Raw genomic sequence first — 18372 nt, 5'->3', positions numbered from 1 at the left:
GTCCCACAGACTCAGTGTTTTTTACTGAGCTAGAGCTCGAGGTGGAACCCTGCTGTGGGCAAGGCGCGTCACTGGGGGTAGACCTGTAGTCCCGCCCTAAGCAGTGCCAGCCCTGGCTGCTCGTGTCTGCCGGCTGATGGTGGGTCTCTCTGAGGTGATCTATGGAAGGAAGCCAGCTTCCTCCATCACCGACGGAGTTCCCCTGGATCCTGTCAGCTTGAAATAAAGCCTTTCCTCCCAAGAGCTGCTTCTGGTCAGGTGTTTGTCCACCACTGTGAAGGTAACTGTAGCATACACACACACACACACACACACACACACACACACACACACACACACACAACTTTTTGTTTCTCTTGACCATGGCGCTCACAGTTCCCTAGAGAGAGATTTTGCCTTTAAGGAAAATGTTTTATGTTCAGGAGAGACATGCCAGGAACTGCATACATCTCCCGACTGGGAGTCATGCCTACACACTCGCCTCTGCATTCTGATGTCTTTTCTCAGTCTAGCTGCCTTTGTCTGACATAAGGATCCCAAGTAGCTTTTCTCCATATCTTGTTTAGCTTCTGGTTGTAACTAAGGGGAGGGACGGATAGATGGACAAGGGCTGGCTTTGGCTATGGTTGTTCTGGACTCTGGGTAAAAAAAAAAAAAAAAAAAAAAAAAATTAATATTTTTTTGTCCATTTTTTATTTATTTATTTGCGAGCGACAGACACAGAGAGAAAGACAGATAGAGGGAGAAAGAGAGAATGGGTGTGCCAGGGCTTCCAGCCACTGAAAATGAACTCCAGACATGTGTATACCCTTGTGCATCTGGCTAACGTGGGACTTGGGGAACTGAGCCTTGAACTGGGGTCCTTAGGCTTCACAGGCAAGCGCTTAACCACTAAGCCATCTCTTCAGCCCCCCCCCAAATTTTTTTATTGATGAGAGAAAGAGCACATCGACATGCCAGGGTCTCTTGCCACTGCACATGAATTCCATGTGCATGTGCCACTTTTTGAATCTGGCTTTTTTTTTTTTGGTTTATTTTTATTTATTTGAGAGTGACAGACAGGGAGAGAAAGAGACAGATAGAGAGTGAATGGACACGCCAGGGCCTCCAGCCACTGCAAATTAACTCCAGATGTGTGCGCCCCCTTGTGCGTCTGGCTAATGTGGGTCCTGGGGAATTAAGCCTCAAACCAGGATCCTTAGGCTTCACAGGCAAGTACTTAACTGCTAAGCCATCTCTCCAGCCCTGAATCTGGCTTGAGATGGGTATTGGGGAATTGAACCCAGGCTGGCAGGCTCTGAAAGCAAGCACCTTTAATAGCTGAGCCATTTACCTAGACTGTGTTGGTTTTTAAAATGACACTTTGGCATTTTCCAGGTCATTAACTCAGCAAAAGCCACTTTATTGTCTATGTGACAGGATGTAAAAGCAGAATAACCTACCTCAACGTGAACTTCTGGCATTATTCTAAGATAGACTATGATGGTGGCACTAAGCATGAAGCTGTTCAATAAATCTTACTGGTGATTTATGTTCACAATTTCAATAAAAGTGAACACTATAGATAAGATCGCTGGAGTAACAAATTAAGAAGTGAAAAGTGACAAGTTCTGATAAATTAGCTACCTGGAAAACTCACTCCTGAAATATCAAAAACAATACTATTTTAAAATGCAAAATACTCCATAACAGTTCTATAGCACAGCCCTTGTCGAGTGACATGTATGACACTAATTGAAACCAAGCTAGAGAAGCGTAGTCAGGGCCGCTGGCAGGGGTGCCTCACACAGCACCCCACCACGGGGCGAGGATCCTGTGAACAGAGGACGAGCCTGCTCTTGAAATGAAATGACCCATTTCGTGCCTCGTGCGTCTTTATTCACTTGTGTATGTGTGGAGAAGAGCAGACAAGTGAAGCTTCTTGTGTCCCCCCCACACACCCCTCTCGCTAGGTGGCTGAAGAAAAACATGCAACCCACCGAGGACCTCAAGTCGGTGACGCACACGCTGTCGGAGTTCGGCCCCATCCGCTCGATCACCTCGTGCGGCCGGCAGAGCGCCGTCGTGGTCTTCAAGGACGTCACCTCGGCCTGTAAGGCTGTGAGCGCTTTTCGGCGCTGGTCCCCGGGCACGATGTTCCACTGCACCTGGCAGCAGCGGTTCATGTCTAAAGACGTAAGTAAGGCTCTCCTTTCCATGGCCACAGAGACAGCGAATTCTTAAAGCTCGTTTTAGCAAACTGTTTATTCACGGGGCACACTCTCGCCACTACTGACACGTCAGCATGGAAAAGGCGCAGGGAAGTCTGTGTGTGCAAGCTCGAGAACGTGCAGCCGCAGCAGAGCCCTTCCTTGGCGTAGCGTCTTCACAGTTTTGCTTTCCTGGACATGAAGCTCGTGACCGCACCGATGCACTCTTCTGACAGCCACCGCGCCTGCAGGGTGGTGCACTCCTCGGCGTTAACAGCATGCAGCTTTTCCCTCTCGCTGCTGCTTTTGATTAAACTCTTGGAAATTCTCATAGCCTGACAGGACACCAACGAGGAGAAGAGGAATTTTAACAGGAGTGGGATGACTTTATGGTTATGATTCTTAACATGTCACTAATTCATCCTGTTATATACTAAGACCTGTGTGCACACAAGTCACCAATGTGTGTGTGGGGGGGGGGGAGGGGATGGCAGGTCTCTAAAGTCCTAGTGGATGAAGAAGCTTCTAGTTCCAGGCCTACAAACGGAACATCAGAATGTAAGAGCTGGGTTGGAGAGATGGCTTAGCAGTTAAGGCACCTACCTGCAAAGCCAAGGAACCAGGTTCGATTCCCATGACCCATGTAAGCCAGATGCATAAGGTGACACATGCACTGAGTTCATTTGCAGCAGCTGGAGGCCCTGGCATGCCCATTCTCTCTCTCTGCCTCTTTCTCTCTCTCTCTCTCTCAAATAAGCATAAGAGCAAATCTGTCACTAACTGCCACACATGAAAATAAATGAGCCGCACAGCAGGGTCTCCTAGAGGCAGGATGACCAACCTGGCCCTCACCTGCATTCCAAAACACAACTGCTCAGCTGACAGTGGCTGAGTGTTCTTCTCCAGCCAGCCCCACATAAAACGGGCCTTCTGCCCCCGTGTCACAGAAAAGAACTTTCCAGTTGAGAAGCCTCACGAAAGGCAGCATTCCCCACAGTTATTTACATTTTGATACATGTGTATCTGGCGTGTGTATATGTGTGCAAGTGTGTGTGTGAGTGCTCATGCACGTGCATAAAGAAGCTGATGTTGCTCTCCACAATTACTGTTGTTACTATTATTTTTGTTTTCTTTCCAAGGCGGGGTCTTACTCTAGTCCAGGAACTCACTCTGTAGTGAGTCCAGGCTGACCTCAAACTCACAGTGACGCTCCTACCTCAGCTATCGAGGACTGAGGTCGAAGGCCAAAGGCGTGCACCACCATGCTTGGCTTTCACTTTACTTTTAAGACAGGGTCTCTCACTAAGCCTAAAAGCTCCCAAGTTTGTCTGGATCAGCAGCTAGTAGAATCTGGGGATCAGCTTGTCTCTGCCTCCCCACTGCTGGGGTCACAGGCATGTGCAGTCATGCTGGGCATTTTATGAGGTTCTGGGCATCTAAACTCAAGTGCTTTACCATGGAGCAGCCCCTAGCCCCACTAAAGTTTTATTATTTTTGTGTGTGAATAAAGTGCAGAGATTTATTGAGAAACAGGTGAAAAAGGCCCAGTGTGTTTAGGCAAACATGCTTAGGATTTGGCCAGCAGCCAAAGAAGAGAAAAAGAAGAGGAAAGAAAAGATTATGCTTTTTGTGCAAGAACTCAGAAAAGCAGGTGGGTTTAGCAGTGAGGATTTGCAAGCAAATGCCCCATTGTAGTTATTTCTAATCCCAAATTTAGATGCACTCACAGACAACAACAGATTTGTCCTTTTTCAAGGTGTCCTTTCCCATGGCACATGAATTTTTTTCCCCCTCAAGAAATTATTTTCATGGTTCCTCCCAGTGAACAGTGAATACTAACGTTTGGCGGGAGCTTTGCGTAAGCTTTCAGCCTGGCCCAGACTTCTTTCTGCAAAGTGCTGTCAGGAAAGACTTCAGTAACAAGGCCCTGTGCATAGGCCTCGCCTGCTGTTAACTTCTTCCCAAAAATAAGCATCTCATTTGCCTGCAAGGAAAAGGGAGGTTTAGACGCTAATTCAACACGGCCTGGGGTAACCACAGGACTGACAGCCTGCAGGAGACCCAGGGCGGTCACAGACTTGTGTGGCGGCCTGTGCTTCGGTGAGGGTGAGACTGAAGACCCCAGCAGGGCAGTTCGCAAACTGCTGGGCCACTGTAAGCATCACCTGTGGCTGGGCTGGCAGGGCCCCTGGCGGGGTGAGGGGTGGGAAGGACACAGGAGAGGCAGGAATGGGGAGCCTGGCGTGGAACTGATCGGAACCCACAGCAGCTATGGTTTTCTGTTTGCAGTGCAAGTGATTACAAAAGAACAAAGATGAAAACAACAGGAGAAAACAGAAAAACCATGGCCCCCATACACACACTTGCACACATATACACACGCCAGATACACATGTATCAAAATGTAACCTTTTGAGACTTTCAATGTCCCACTCCCTGGTGGCCTGTCCCAGCAGTGGGTGCTCTGAGATCATTCTTGAGCTGAACAGGCCCTCAAACTAATTTCATTTACCTGAAGAGGATCTGAGTTGTATTTCTATGAAAACTGGGGCCAGTAACTGATTGTTCTCTGAACATCTGCAACCTCTTTTCCAGAAAAGGAAACACTATCCCAAGTGTTCTTAGTGTGAAGAATTGGTTCTTTTCAAAGTTCAACTTTGAAAGCAATATAGGGCAGGATGAGGTTAACAAAATGCACATACATGTATCTGTGCATGCATATGTGTGTGTATGTGTGTGTGTGCATGCCTGTGTTCGTGTATGTTCATATGTGTGCACGTATATATGAACGCATACTTGTGTACACCCACAACAAGACTTCACAGGTCACTGCCAGGCCCCACTCACTCGCACTGGGCACTCCGATGGTGAGAGTGCTTGCTAAGCCTTTCCCCACCCCGCCCGTTCAGTCAACTGCGATGCTTGGCATCTACCAGAGTGCCAGCAAGCAGGTCTGGGCAAACACAGAGACAGGTCTGGGCACCCACTTGGCCACCTTGGTCTCTGCTCATGGGCAAAATGGCTGCTGGCAAGGCAGTTGAGACTGGGGGCGGCTCTGGACCTGGTAAAGCCCCAGTGCCAACCGCTGGCACTTCCCAGGACTCCACAGACGTCACCACATCCTTCTCAGAGGATGCAGCACGTCCATGATGCGGCTCGGTGAGCAGAGCCGGGGAGCTGCATGGCCCAGTCTCCTGAGAACGGCCACACGGCTGAGGAGGACAGGAGGCACGTGGGCAGTGAGTGCCCCTGTAGATGACTGGTGCCCCAGAGTCTCTACTTCTCCCTTCTCCAGACCGTCCCGCCACGGCCTGTTTCTCCCCATGCCAGAGAAATAATCAGTTTCTGTAGCTTTAGTCCACATTAGCAAGGGAAAGAAGAGAGAGTCTGGGATGGCTTTGGAAGCAAGATGATCCCTTAAATATTAAGGTTCCCAAAGTTACCTTGGCTGGACCCATTATCTTCGGGAAAGTGTAAGAGGAGCATGCTTCGGGGGTTTGGCCGAGGTGACTAAATGGAGTGTGAAATGTTGCCTGTTTGGGATAGAAGAAGAAAAAAATAATTTTTAAAAACGACTCTCTGATTATAACTTCTCTTTCTTTTTGTCTGTGTTTCACACAGGGTCTTGCTATGTAGCCCAGGCTGTTCTCAAAGTCACAGTAATCCTCCTGCCTCTGAATGTTATAACTGCAGGCAGAAGCCAATACATAAATCTATTTGATGAGCAAACAATAAATACTTATGAAAGAGAATTTATTTATAAATACATAGAGAATATTTCTGACAGTCAGATACAGTATTCTCTTAATGCACATGTGTTTATATACAACCTATATAGAATATAAGCTAGAATATAAAATGCTGTTATTAATGTCACTTTTCTTTTTTTTTACTCAGAAGAAAGCTTACTCAAGAAAATATTCGACAGGCTAAATAATTCCACCAGACAACTGAAAACAAAAACCAGCCATATCTAAGGAGCCCAAGCAGGTAATACAGACAGGCCCAGCAGGGACAGCTAGTGAAGCGCTGACTTTCAGCAACAGAGCAGCTGATGCAGGGCAGGGTTCAGGCTCAGGCACCGGTGGCTGGGAGAAGGTGCTCGCCCTCTGCAGAACTGCTGTGAGCACCCACCTCCTAGAGCACTGTGTGCACCTGTGAGTACACACATGCTGACGTATGTCCGTGCCTAATGCGTGTCAACAGAATGCGAATGGGTTTATGTATGTGCTGGGTAATATGTATTAGGAGAGTACCGAGCACCCGAGCACACAGTGAGCATGCAAACATCTCCTCTTATGACCACGTGTGTGTGTGTGGGCACGAGCCATGCCACGGTATCTTGCCACTGTAAATGAATTCCCATCTGCCTTACGTGGGTGGCTGGGACACTGAATGTGGAACAACAGGCTTTGCAAGCAAGTCCCCTTAACTGCTAAGCCATCTCCCCAAACCCCCATTTTTATAACTTTTTTGATTTTTTTTTTTTTTTTTTTGAGGTAGGGTCTCACTCTAGCCCAGGCTGAACTTGGATTCACTATGTATTCCCAGGCTGGTCTCAAACTTACAGTGATCTTCCTACCTCAGCTTTCCAAGTGCTGGGATTTAAGGCATGCACCGCCATACCCAGCTATAACTTTTTAAACTCACACAGAAAATATACTATTTACTGACAGGCCAATAAGCATTATTAACCACAAATTATACTAATGACCACTATCCATTACAGACTGCATACTCTAATGAATATTTTTTTATAATTTTTTTTAAATTTATATTTATTTATTTGAGAGCAACAGACACAGAGAGAAAGAACAGATAGAGGGAGAGAGAGAGAATGGGCGTGCCAGGGCTTCCAGCCACTGCAAACGAACTCCAGATGCGTGCGCCCCCTTGTGCATCTGGCTAACGTGGGACCTGGGGAACTGAGCCTCGAACTGGGGTCCATAGGCTTCAAAGGCGAGTGTTTAACCGCTAAACCATCTCTCCAGCCCTCTAATGAATATTTTAAGAGGGTTGAATATGACCCAAATATTTCATGTGATTTATTTATGCAGTCAATAATGGTTTTCAGGGCTAGAGAGATGGCTTAGCAGTTAGGGCACTTGCCTGCAAAGCTGAAGGGCCCAGGTTCAATTCCCCAGGACCCATGTAAGCCAGAAGCACAAGGTGGCTCATGCATCTGGAGTTCATTTGCAGTGGCTAGATGCCCCGGCATGCCCACTCTTTCTCTTTTTTCGTCTCTTTTTCCAATCAAATAAGCATAATAAAATAAAATGTTTAAAAAAAGGTCTTCAGTAGTGGGCTGGAAGACCTCACCAGCTAGCTCATAAGCAAAAGCACCCGTGGGCCTGACGGCACTCAGGTGTTGCAGTTCTTGGCCAGTGTTCTAGGTCCAAACACTTGGACACACGCTCATCCTGTGCTCATAACAAGACTCAGAGTAGCCAAGCGTCCCGGCACCAGGGACCGGTGAGGTCTGGTACGGTATGTAGACTAAATGCAAGAGCGAAGGAGCAGCTTTGCAAGAGTGACATCTCCGGCTGTACTTCCGTTCAGGCCAACCACATGCGCTGTACGGTACAGACAGTGACACTGTCGCTTCAGTGGACAAGTGAACTCATGTCACAGCCCACCCAGGGCGGTTGTACTCTACTTGGTTAGCAAAATTCCTGGATATAGTGACTATTATTTTCTCAAGTCCTCACACTACCTTCGATCCTCCTGTCCTACTTACTGGCTACCATGTGCCCCTAAACTACACCTCTCGTCTCCCCACCCACCGAAGGAGTCCTTTTCCTTTTCTTGTTCCCCTTCCTTTTTTCTTTCCTTCTTTCCTCTCCTCTTCTCCCCTCTACCCTCCTTTTTCTCTCCCTTCCCCCGTCCTCCCCCACTCCCCGGCCCCTCTGGGCTCGGGCTCCCGCAGAGCCTGGCCGGCTCTACACAAGCACTCTAACACACAGCACCCCCAGCCTCTGTGCAGTGATTCTCTAACTTGATGTCTTCCTTGTGTTTCCTACATTGTAGAAATTTTTGTTTTCACTGGGTGTGGTGGTGCACGCCTTTAATCCCAGCCCTGGGTGGGCAGGTGGGAAGGGGAGGGAGGCTGAGGTCAGAGGATCTCCATGAGCTAGTTTGAGGCCAGCCTGGGCTACAGAGTAAGACCTTTAATTTTCTACTACTACAGAGAGATACAGTGTTAAGGAAAAAAAAAAAGAACTTAACGGCAAACAGAAAGCTGAAGGAAGAACTGCCTGAGCGTCAGTTTTCTTAGAGAAGTCCTTTCCACCCTTTTCACCCTAAACTTCTGAATACTATGCCCCAGGAACTTAGAGGATCAAAGAACCACAGGAGTGCCATTCTCTCCCCACAAGCTTTCAAGCACCTCATGAGTCTTAAAACCGAAAACAAAAGGATTGCTGTGCACTGGTTAAAACAGAACCACCATGGCTGGGACAGAGCTCACAGCAAACTCGTGTTGAGGACAATTCAACTCAGTAATGGAGACACAGATACAACGTGTCTGTGCAGCTAGACTGCTCTTTAAGAACAGCCCCATCCACTGCACGTGGCCACCAGCCCACAGAGTGTGCTTAGTGCTGACCACACAAGGGAAGCGCCACCAGGCTTCATGGACTGGCCAGGCTTGTAAGCGTGGCGACTTACCTTGTCCGATGCGTACACAACGTCAAATAGCCCTAAAGTAGTGACAGAGATTCCCACAGCAGGGCCATTTACCACTGCAACCAGCGGCTTGGGAAAGTCTATAAAGGTGTCTACAAAATCCCTACAAAAATGAAAACAAGAAAGCATTACGTGTTTCGAAGTGGCATTCCCACGCGGAGCCGGAGTCGCCTAGCGGGTGAGCCTCTTACGAGGCCATGTCCCAGAGGGAGCTTTCCAGAAGGGTGCTGGACGCAGGCTCAGCCATGACTCCATCTGAGCTCACTGCTCACCATCTTCTGGGCAGTGAGCTCGGGGACTGTGGCTCAGCTGTGGCCTGAGACCGGAGCAGGCGACTGAGGGACTCAGGGTCATGGACGGAGACGGGAGAGTGAGCCTCAAGCGGCTCTCGTGTCTTTCAAGATGGCTTCCAGGCTCCTCTTGCTGGCATTCCCGGACCCCAAATCCACTCACAGGATGAGAACCCGCTGGCTCAGCATGAGAGAACGGTGTTCACCCATCTCTCTCACCTTACAGCCCCTAGTCACTCTTGTGCAAAGGGCAGGGTGAACAACCAGAATCAAGGTGACACAAAATGTCTTTGTATGGACGAGGTTTGGGGATGCTTGTCCAACGTCACCATGGCACCAGCACGGGGAAGTGGGCATTCTGTCTCTGCCCCACTGAATGCCGCCTCACGGACAATCGTCACTCACCTCAGAATGTCAGCACCCCTTTTAGCGAATTCTTCTATGTTACCAGAGGGAGTGCTGGTGAGATTAGTCAAATCGTTCCCACTGCTGTAGTAGTCACCGTTTCCTGTAAGAAAGACCAACAGAGCCACCACTCCTCACGCGTCCCTCACTCTTGCGCTGCTGCGGCGGCCGCACCTCGGCATCTGTGTTAGGCGCTGGAAACGCACTGCTGAGCCCTCAGTGAGTAGCCAGACGTGGAGTTTAAAGAGCACAAAGAGATGCCCATGGGGTGGCTGTAGCTAGAGGTACGGATGATACTAAATGGGAATGGCCTCACCAGGGCTCGGTGGAGAGTGGTTCTGGAAGGGGCAGCTGGGCAGAGATCTGGAGGACAGGCTAGCAGAAAGAATGTGAACATAGTTCAAGTAGAGGTTCCGTGTCTGGGGTCTCTTGGATATAGATGATGGCTGAAAGGAGACCCACCAGGCCTGTGCGTGTGTAAAAAGATGAGCAGATGAGTCCCGTGGGGCTTTCTAGATTCCAGTAAGAATCTGCCTCTATCTTAAAAGTCGAAGTGTGTGTGTGTTCATTAAAGTATAATTTGCCTACAACAGAACTCGTTCTTAATGAGGCTCCCCCCGCCCCCTCTGCAGACAGTGTCCTGTAACCCAGGCTGGCCACTGGCCATGAACTCACTGAGCTGGGGATGACCTAGAACTTGTTACGATGAGTGCACGTAGTTGTGTGTAGGCCAGGGACAACCTCAGCTGTCACTCCTCAGGTGCCATCCACCATTTTGTTGGAGGCAGAGTCTCTCATTGGCCTGGATCTTGTTAGGCTCTGGCCAGCAGGCCCTGATGCTTCTCCCCAGTGCTGCAACTATAAGCAGACTTGTCTTCTATGTGGCCACAGAATCTGGGAGTCAGGCTCATGTCCCCATGCTTTCCAGGTGAACCCTTCTCCAAACAAACTCTTTCCTCAGGCCCTGGCTCTGAACTTCTGACCCTCAGCCTCTGCCTCCTGAGGGCTGTGTGTCTGCTGCGCACACACTGTATCAGCTGAGTTTCCCAGCTAGCCCGCTTCATGAGTTTTGATCTGTGCAGATACCAGATATCTGGGGATCGAATAAGGTATGGTGGCTCTGCTTTGCCCTTCGGGGCACAATCCAGAGCTTGCCAGCCAGAATTCTGCCTTTTCCTTTGCACTTGGGCTTCCATAGTCTCAGGTTTGCATCCATGGGTTTAACCAACCAAAAGTATTTGAGTGAAAATGCATGTATACTGAATGTTCACAGACTTTGTGTTACTATTTCCTAAAAACATAACAAATTCTGACACAGCATTTGCACCGTATCAGGTGTTGTAAAAGATGCAGGCATGATTTAGGTTATGGGAGGAGAGGCAGCTTCGCCGCCAGTACAACATTTTCACAAGGAGCATGAGCAGAGCGGGGTTTTGGATTGGTGGAGGTCATGGATCTAAGGTTGCTGAAGGGTGATCAGACATGTAACCTAGGATAAAGTTTAATCTAGTATCAGGTAAGATACTAACAGCAATAAACATTTTAAGTAACATGAATTGTTTGTTTTGAAATTTCCACTTCACATTTTCGTGAGGGTAACTGAAACCTAGGCAAGTGAAACCAGAAGGGGGAAAGACTGGATAAGGGGGGCTCTCATGCAACACCTCAGGATGTCCAAGATGTTGAGTTTGCTGAACCACGGTTTAAGCCACACATTTTTGTGTGACTCAGTGCTGAGCAGAATTCTTCTGTGGACAGCAAAACCTTGCTCTTTACCTGCTTTTGGATGTTGAGTCTCTTCCTCTTTTGGCTACTGTGAACCAGGCCACCTTGACTATTCAAGGTGGGGGGGTGTCTGGGCTTTACAGGGGTGATTATCAAAAACTAGTTATCACTAGATGTGGCGGCCACCACCTTTAATCCCAGCACTGGAGAGGCAGAAGTAGGAGGATCACTGTGAGTTTGAGGCCAGTGTAGGTCTACAGAGTGAGCACCAGGCGAGCCTGGGCTAGAGTGAGGCCCCAGAAATAAAAAGAAACCCAAACCCAGAAGAGTGGCTATCCTGCACCTGTGATGCTGCTGTACATTTACAAATGGGGCCAGCACAGCACTGGAGAAAAGCTTCACGTTTTCCAATTCAATTCCCTACCCAGGCAGAGATTCCCTGAGGTAGACATTTAGTTAAGAAGTCCGAGCAAACACTTACCGGTGAAAACAGTCATGGCCGAGTTATCCTTGCTTGCGGTTTTAAGTGCCTGTGTGATTTCTTGGTACATCTATGTGAGTGAGAAGGAGAACAGCGGTGAGAATGACAGCCGTTACCCAGTGGCCCCACTGCCGCCAGTCTGCAAACGCTCCCAGCACGAGCCGAGCTCTTGGGGAGACGCATTTCCACAGCCAAGAGGGGAGCTCAGTACACTGGGCGCTCGTCACTCCTCTGCCAGCTCCACGCCGGGCGCTGCTGCGGACGGCGAACAGGAGACAGGGTCCTTGAGAGCTGCGCTCACACGAGAGCTGCGGGGTGGCAGAGGGGCTCAGAGCAGCCCAAGGCGTGGAGCTGCCGAGGCAAGCGTCTCCAAAACAGCATCTCAACCGTGACCTCAAGAAAGAGCAAGTCTCAGCCGGGCCTGGTGGCGCACACCCTCAATCCCAGCACTGGACAGGCAGAGGTAGGAGGATTGCTGTGTGTCTGAGGTCACTCTGAGACTACACACTGAATTCCAGGTCAGCCTGGGCTAACATAAGACCTAACCTCAAAAAAAAAAAAAAAAAAAGCAAGCATATCTCTTGGCAACATGGAAAATAACCGCCAAAAGGCTGGGATTTCTGGGACGTTCAAGGGAGTCAAGGACAGTGGCCTTCACTTTTAAAATCAGGAACTCTTGAAAATCAGATGTGTTTTGAATTCATTTAAAGCAGGTAGTTTGTGCTTTCAGACTTCATGTGGGGAAGATCCGTGAGAGGGTGAGTATGGTGGAAATGACGCTGGAAGGATACAGGCAGGGCAGTACATAGTGTGTGTGGTCACTTCCCTGAAGGACGGAGCAGGACACAGTCCCAGGAGTGTTCCAGTAATGGCGATGTCACATGACATACGATCACATGACAAGATAAGAGGGCAATATTTACAAAGACACGGAAAGAGGAAAGGCAGGGACATTACATGCTGTATGAATAACCATGTGACCATTTTCCCTGAAGGAAGAAGCAGAATATAATCCCATGAGTGTTAGAGAAATGGTGACAGCGCCTGACAAGGTGAGTGGCGGTAACCAGGGTGAGGAGAGGGGAAGTTGGATCCTCCCATACTAGCGAGGTGAAGCTCAGCAAGCTACTTCTTAACCTGCTGAACGACTGGGTTACATAACGGCAGCAGGCTCTGGGCAGAAAGCTGGCTCACTAATTGGGCATCTGTAATGTGCAGTCATCACTGCCCCAGTGATACAGAGGCGACTCTGGGAAAACAGAAGAGCATTTCCTGCTTTATCAAGGCACATGGGACATTTTATGCAAGTCTGCAGGTCTCAGGTTAGCATGTTCTCCCACACTGTGGATTTTAACCCAGCGGTTACAGTCCTCTCAAATGTGACTCCCTGTCCATCTCCAAGCATCTGGGTCAGTTCTCTGTGATTTCAAAAGGAAGGGCAAAAGTGGTTGGGTTAGAACCGTTCTAGTTCCAAGGAGGGATCAGAAGTGCCCTGGTGCAGCTCATTCAGAGTAGGACTGGCTGAAGCGCTGCTGAAGTAAGTCCTTCCTTCTCCCTCGACCTGGACAAAACAGAGCTCCATGACAGGGGAGAAGACTCAGAAGTCTAAGTGACATGAGGACACTTTAGGGGTAGTTTAGACCACCCTTGCAGGGCCTCTCTGCATTGTCCTGGTATATTTTACTTACATGGATGTAACTGATCTGTGCTTCCCTTTGCAGGAAAGTTGCAGTGCCTTTAGGATATGTAGAACCTACCTGAAACTCACACGTTCTAACCAGTGTGTCCAACTATGCTAAATGAAGAGGCCAATATTCCTAACCTTACACAAATCCAATCAGAGCTACCAGAAAATAGAAATAATGCTGAAACTACAGTTTTGTTTTTTTTTTAAGTGAATCCAATAGAAGAGGAAAAGAAAAACAGGAACCACTCAAATCAGTAGGTGACGCTACCTGGGTGGTGATGGCGTTTTTTTTCGTGGGCCGGTTGAACACGATCTTTGTGATGCCGTCTTCTGAGGTCACTACGACGTCCTCAGATGCAAGGAGTTTCTCTTGAGTGCCTGGCTCTCCCCGGCTACTGGCCTCAGAGGAAGGGATCAAGCTGGACACCAGATCCACATAGTTCTGCCTGGCAGTTTCCTAAGAGCAGATGGCAAAGAACTTTAGCCCATGGTGGTGGGTAAGCATGCTGACTGACATATTATGACATACTAATACATAGCACTTTTCAATAAAGAGCAGAGGCTTTGATGCAATGCAAGCGTGTCAAGATTTCAAAGGAGCTGGGCAAGGTGGTGCAGGCCGACAATGCTAGCATTTGGTAGGCTGAGACAGGAGCATCATGGATTCAGGGCCAGTCTTGGCTATCAGTAGAAAAAACAAAAGGATTTCTAAGGTTCCATTGTTAATGACTTGTGGAGAAACCAGGCTTCATTAGATGTCCAGCCAACAAAAGTAAACAAGTTAGGTTTACCTTGGGCAGGCTGCCAAGGGCATTCCAGGCATCCCACTTGACCTTGTTGATGAAATCAAACACCCCTGGTTTGGGCACATTACAAGATCCTTCTGTGGCCTGCAAAGAAGACAAGGGTCGTTAATGGCCAAATGTCCATCTAAACTGAAGCTCTATATACTTAAGATCCACAAAACGCAGAGCTAGCAAGAGTGCCTCCCCCAGGTTCTTTCCCAGGGCTTGCAAAACTATCTCAGGTCTCTCATTACTTTCCGATTTGCTGCTGAAAATATGAACAGAAAAAAGAGAAGGGAAAACGGATGACCTGGCCTTGAAACCCTGAAACAAGTAACAACCCGTGCACGTGGAATAATGCTGGAGGACAACTTCGCGAGTGTCGCTCTAAAACCGGTCCACTAATTTTGTATTGATAACCCATTCTTCACAATGAAAATATTCAAATTTTCTTTTTAAAACATTTTATTATTTATGAGAGAGAGGAAGGGGGGGTCAGAAAGAGAGAGAATGGGCACACCAGAGCTTCCAGACACTGCAAACGAACTCCAGATACATGTGACACCTTGTGCATCTGGCTTAGGTGCTCCTGGGGAATCAAACCTGAGTCCTTCAGCTTTATAGGCAAACACCTTAACTCATCTCTCCAGCCCTCAAATATTTTTCAAAAGGAATTAGCAAACATTTGGAAGACCACAGGATATTCTGAAATCTCATCTATGGAAACAAAAATAGTAATTCAGTGGTCGACTCCTGGTAACTGGGCAACAGGACTGTAGCTGGTGGAGGCAGGGTGTAGCCCCTGGGAAGCCTAATTCCTAAGGACAAGCCAGTTGGGAAAAAGCAGAGAGACATTGAATTTTAATGTCCGAGGATGGGTAGGATGGCTATCTGGAGATGAGTAAAATGTCCTATGGAGTTCCTCTTCAGAAGTGGCTGTTTAAAACAACATTTTCTAGATCTGATAATACAGGTAGTTCAGAGAGGACAGAAGAGACTCTGAAAAACATGAACAGTGGGCTTCTGCAGTCCTCCCCTCAAGAGTCAGGAGACGGCAATGTGCATGGAGACTGGCCAACTGCAGAAGTTCTCCACAGCTTTAGGGTCTAGTTGGCCAGGCTCTATCTACCACACAAAGGCAATATGGCTCTCCTGAAGCCCCGCTCTGCAGCCTGGCCCCACTGCCAGGCTATCCAGGCAGGGTGGCACTTCTACAAGGCACGTCAGTCTATCGGCTTGGGTTAAGCTTCCAGAGGCTAAAGGCAAGTCCTCTTGGACAAGATAAAATACATGGCTGCACACACCCATGAGAAAGAAAGACTCGCTCATGCTAATCCAGTAGGAAATCAGCTAACAGACTGGCAGACACGTCATTACAATTTAAAAGCTTTATTTTTGATCTTATAAAAAAGTTTCACGGCTGGAGAGATGGCTCTGCAGTTAAAGGCACTTGCTTGCTGAGCCTAATGGCCTGCGTCAGGTTCTCCTGTATCCACATAAGCCAGATGTACAGTGTTGCATGCATCTGGAGTTCATTTGCAGTGGCAGAAGGCCCTGGTGCACCCATATAGTCTCTCTCCTCTCTCCCCACAAGAAATATTAAAAAGCTATTTTTCAAACTCATAAAGGTATGGGTTCCTAACATCCAATCATTAAATCAAACTCATTTCATCTATTTTCTCTCCTTTGTTTTGTGTTAATGAATTTCAGACGTTACAAACACCGTGCTAATTCAGCCCTGCATACTTTCTACAAACAGAAACACTTTGTCACATAACGATGACATCATTAACAATAACTCCTACTTCCTCAGTTCATCCAAGTCTCCCCAGTTGTCTCAAAATAGCTTTTCGGGTGATTTCTTCTCATCAGGAAGCCATTAAGTAAGGTTAAAGCTGTCAAGTCTCTATTCTGTGCTTCTGTGGGGTTATATTTTGTCTTAATAGCATTTGGAGCCCTAAAACAGCAAACCCACCAGCCTTGCATGTAAATATGCCAGAGGAAGATAGCCACACACCCTGAAAGTATTCAAGCTGCATTTTAGCAGCCAAACACTTTACCTGTTTAAGGCAATATGTGCTCAAAATGTTTTTAATCACCTAAGACCTTGGGCAGTTACCTGCTTATACAGTGCGTAGAGTTTGACTTTCACTTCGTTCCCGGGGTCCTCCTTCAAGAGTTTCACCTGCTTCACCGCGTTGTCAAAGTCCTTCTGACTGGCTCTCATTGTTGCTCTGCCCAGATGCACCCGAGCTGCCAGGAACCTGACGACCTGCAGAAGACTACAAGGGGCCGGCTGCTGGCTGCCACTGCTGCCGTCCAGGCGCCGTGCGGCCTACGCTAGAACGGCATGCTTGTGTCTGACTACTCCAGCTGCCCCAACGAGCTAGCTGCGATTTGTAGAAACTGGAAAAGGAGGCTGGGGTGCAGTGAGGTCACTTGTAAGCAATTCATACTGTGAACAGCCACATAAACGCCATCATTGGTGAGCAGTTAAGTACAGGGCAGAGGTGAGCAGGAAAAGTGGCAGTGAACTGCAATCAGGGCAGAGTTCAGCCTCGGCATTCACTGATGCCCAACACATGTGAACTACAGGGTGAACTTTTGCTTCTCTGCTGGCAAAACACGTCTCAACACAGACAGTCATGGAAGGGAGGGAGGACGAGTGAAGAAACAAACACCTCTCTGAGACCCGCCAGCCGTTGTTGGTCCTCCAGAGTCTTCTCTTTCAATGGGTTTACCTGCCCTGGAAGGGGGCTACCCCACCCCTAGGAGCCAGGCAGGGCCGAGCCGAACCACCCAGCAAAGTCTGCTGGTGAGTTCTGTGGCACATCAGTCAGCGGGGACAGGGTGCCACACTTTAACCAGCAGTGCTGAGGTACAGGCCCCAAACTAGATGTTTCCAATCATTGCCGTGAATAACAAAGTTAAGGGTCCTGATTAAAATAAGAGATAATATCCAAGTACAACTAATGTATCACCACCCTTGCATTACGCAGCTTGCAAATGACACAATAAACTTTAGGTATTAGCCTTGTTATGAGCATGTTAGTCAATGAAATGTTTACAATAAGGAAACACACACACACACACACACACACACACACACACACACGAGACAGGGTCTCATATATTCCAGGCTACTTCAAAGTCACTCTGCAGCACAGGGTGACCATGAACTGCTGCTTCTCATCCCTCTGCCTCCTGAGGGCTGGGATTACCGGCCAGCACCACCACACCTGGGGATCCACCCAGGGCTTCGTGGTTAGGCAAGCCCTCTACCAACTGAGCTACATTTCCAACCCATTGCTTTTCTTTCCTTTCCTTTCCCCCAAAGACAAACATCTCCCTTTGACATGAACTTGGCATGGGAGAAAATCTAAGTTTAAAAAAAATTGCAACTTTTAAATATTCCCAGAAGGCCCACGTAGGCAACTTTCGCCAGGACGTGGCATACATGTGCCCTCTTAATTGTTTTTTTTTTTTTTTTTTTAACAAATCGCAAAGCCACGACCGTTTCAGAAAATCCCTCATCAAAGCACCGTTTTAAGACAGGCGGCAAGTTACAGGCCAGGCAGACACTCGTGTTGCAGTCGTGACCGCGTCTCGCCACGTCCTCGCGCGGCAGAGAAGGGCTCGGAGCCCAGTGCGCCGGGGGAGGGGGGACCGCGGAGAGGGGGTGGCGCGGCGGGCGCTCGGCGCCGCGGTCCTTACCCTTCCGGGCCGCGGAGGTCACCGGCGCCCCAGCACCGTCCCGCCGCAGCCGCCCGCAGGCTGGTCACTGACCCACGCTCGAGAGCCGGCTCCACCCTTACCTCGGACCCCGCGGCCGCGCCACGGCCCAAGCCGCAAATGCCATGGCCAAGCTGGACCGAGGGAGCCCGGGCGCGGGGCGGGGCCTCGTGTGGGCGGGGCCTGGGGGAGGGCGGGGCCTGATAGGGGCGGGGCGGGGTCTGAGCAAGGCGCGTGGGCGGGGCGGGGAGAGGGCCGTAGATGGGGAGGGATGCTAGGGGCGGAGCGTGGTCTCTTGGGACGTGGGCGGGACTAGGGGCGTTGTCCAGTTGCGCTGACCCTGGCGGAAGTCCCGGGGCTGACCGCCGGGTGCACGGGCATTGGCGAAGGAGGA

At 49.0% G+C, this 18372-nt stretch overlaps 1 protein-coding gene across 2 annotated transcripts; it reads right to left on the bottom strand.

Annotated features, from left to right (window-relative positions):
- Positions 1-1856: 1856 nt before the first annotated feature.
- Eci2 (enoyl-CoA delta isomerase 2) lies at positions 1857-18145 on the bottom strand. Of its 2 annotated transcripts, none has more exons than XM_045136587.1 (10): positions 18062-18145; positions 16366-16528; positions 14253-14351; positions 13730-13918; positions 11775-11844; positions 9569-9671; positions 8856-8976; positions 5633-5722; positions 4030-4173; positions 1857-2524 (listed from the first exon to the last, which is right to left on the bottom strand). In XM_045136587.1, the coding sequence occupies exons 1-10, from the start codon at positions 18103-18105 to the stop codon at positions 2366-2368; spliced, it is 1182 nt and encodes a 393-aa protein (XP_044992522.1). In that variant the 5' UTR covers positions 18106-18145; the 3' UTR covers positions 1857-2365. The 2 variants fall into 2 exon arrangements, with proteins under 2 accessions (XP_044992522.1, XP_004666217.2); XM_004666160.3 differs by having other exon boundaries at positions 17961-18099.
- Between the last annotated feature and the right edge of the window lie 227 nt (positions 18146-18372).

The sequence above is a fragment of the Jaculus jaculus genome, chromosome 17, assembly GCF_020740685.1.
Source record: "Jaculus jaculus isolate mJacJac1 chromosome 17, mJacJac1.mat.Y.cur, whole genome shotgun sequence".
Classification (NCBI taxonomy): Eukaryota; Metazoa; Chordata; class Mammalia; order Rodentia; family Dipodidae; genus Jaculus; species Jaculus jaculus.
This window is presented reverse-complemented; position numbering and strand designations above follow the sequence as displayed.

Bases quoted from the DNA above. Each gene is read 5' to 3' on its own strand.
- Eci2 (XM_045136587.1), bottom strand. From the start codon at position 18,105: ATGGCATTTGCGGCTTGGGCCGTGGCGCGGCCGCGGGGTCCGAG. The intron at 11,845-13,729 runs GTAGCGTCACCT...TCACTCACATAG, and splicing joins AAAACGCCATCACCACCCAG to ATGTACCAAGAAATCACACA. The intron at 5,723-8,855 runs GTAAGTCGCCAC...TATCCCAAACAG, and splicing joins TTGTGTACGCATCGGACAAG to GCAACATTTCACACTCCATT.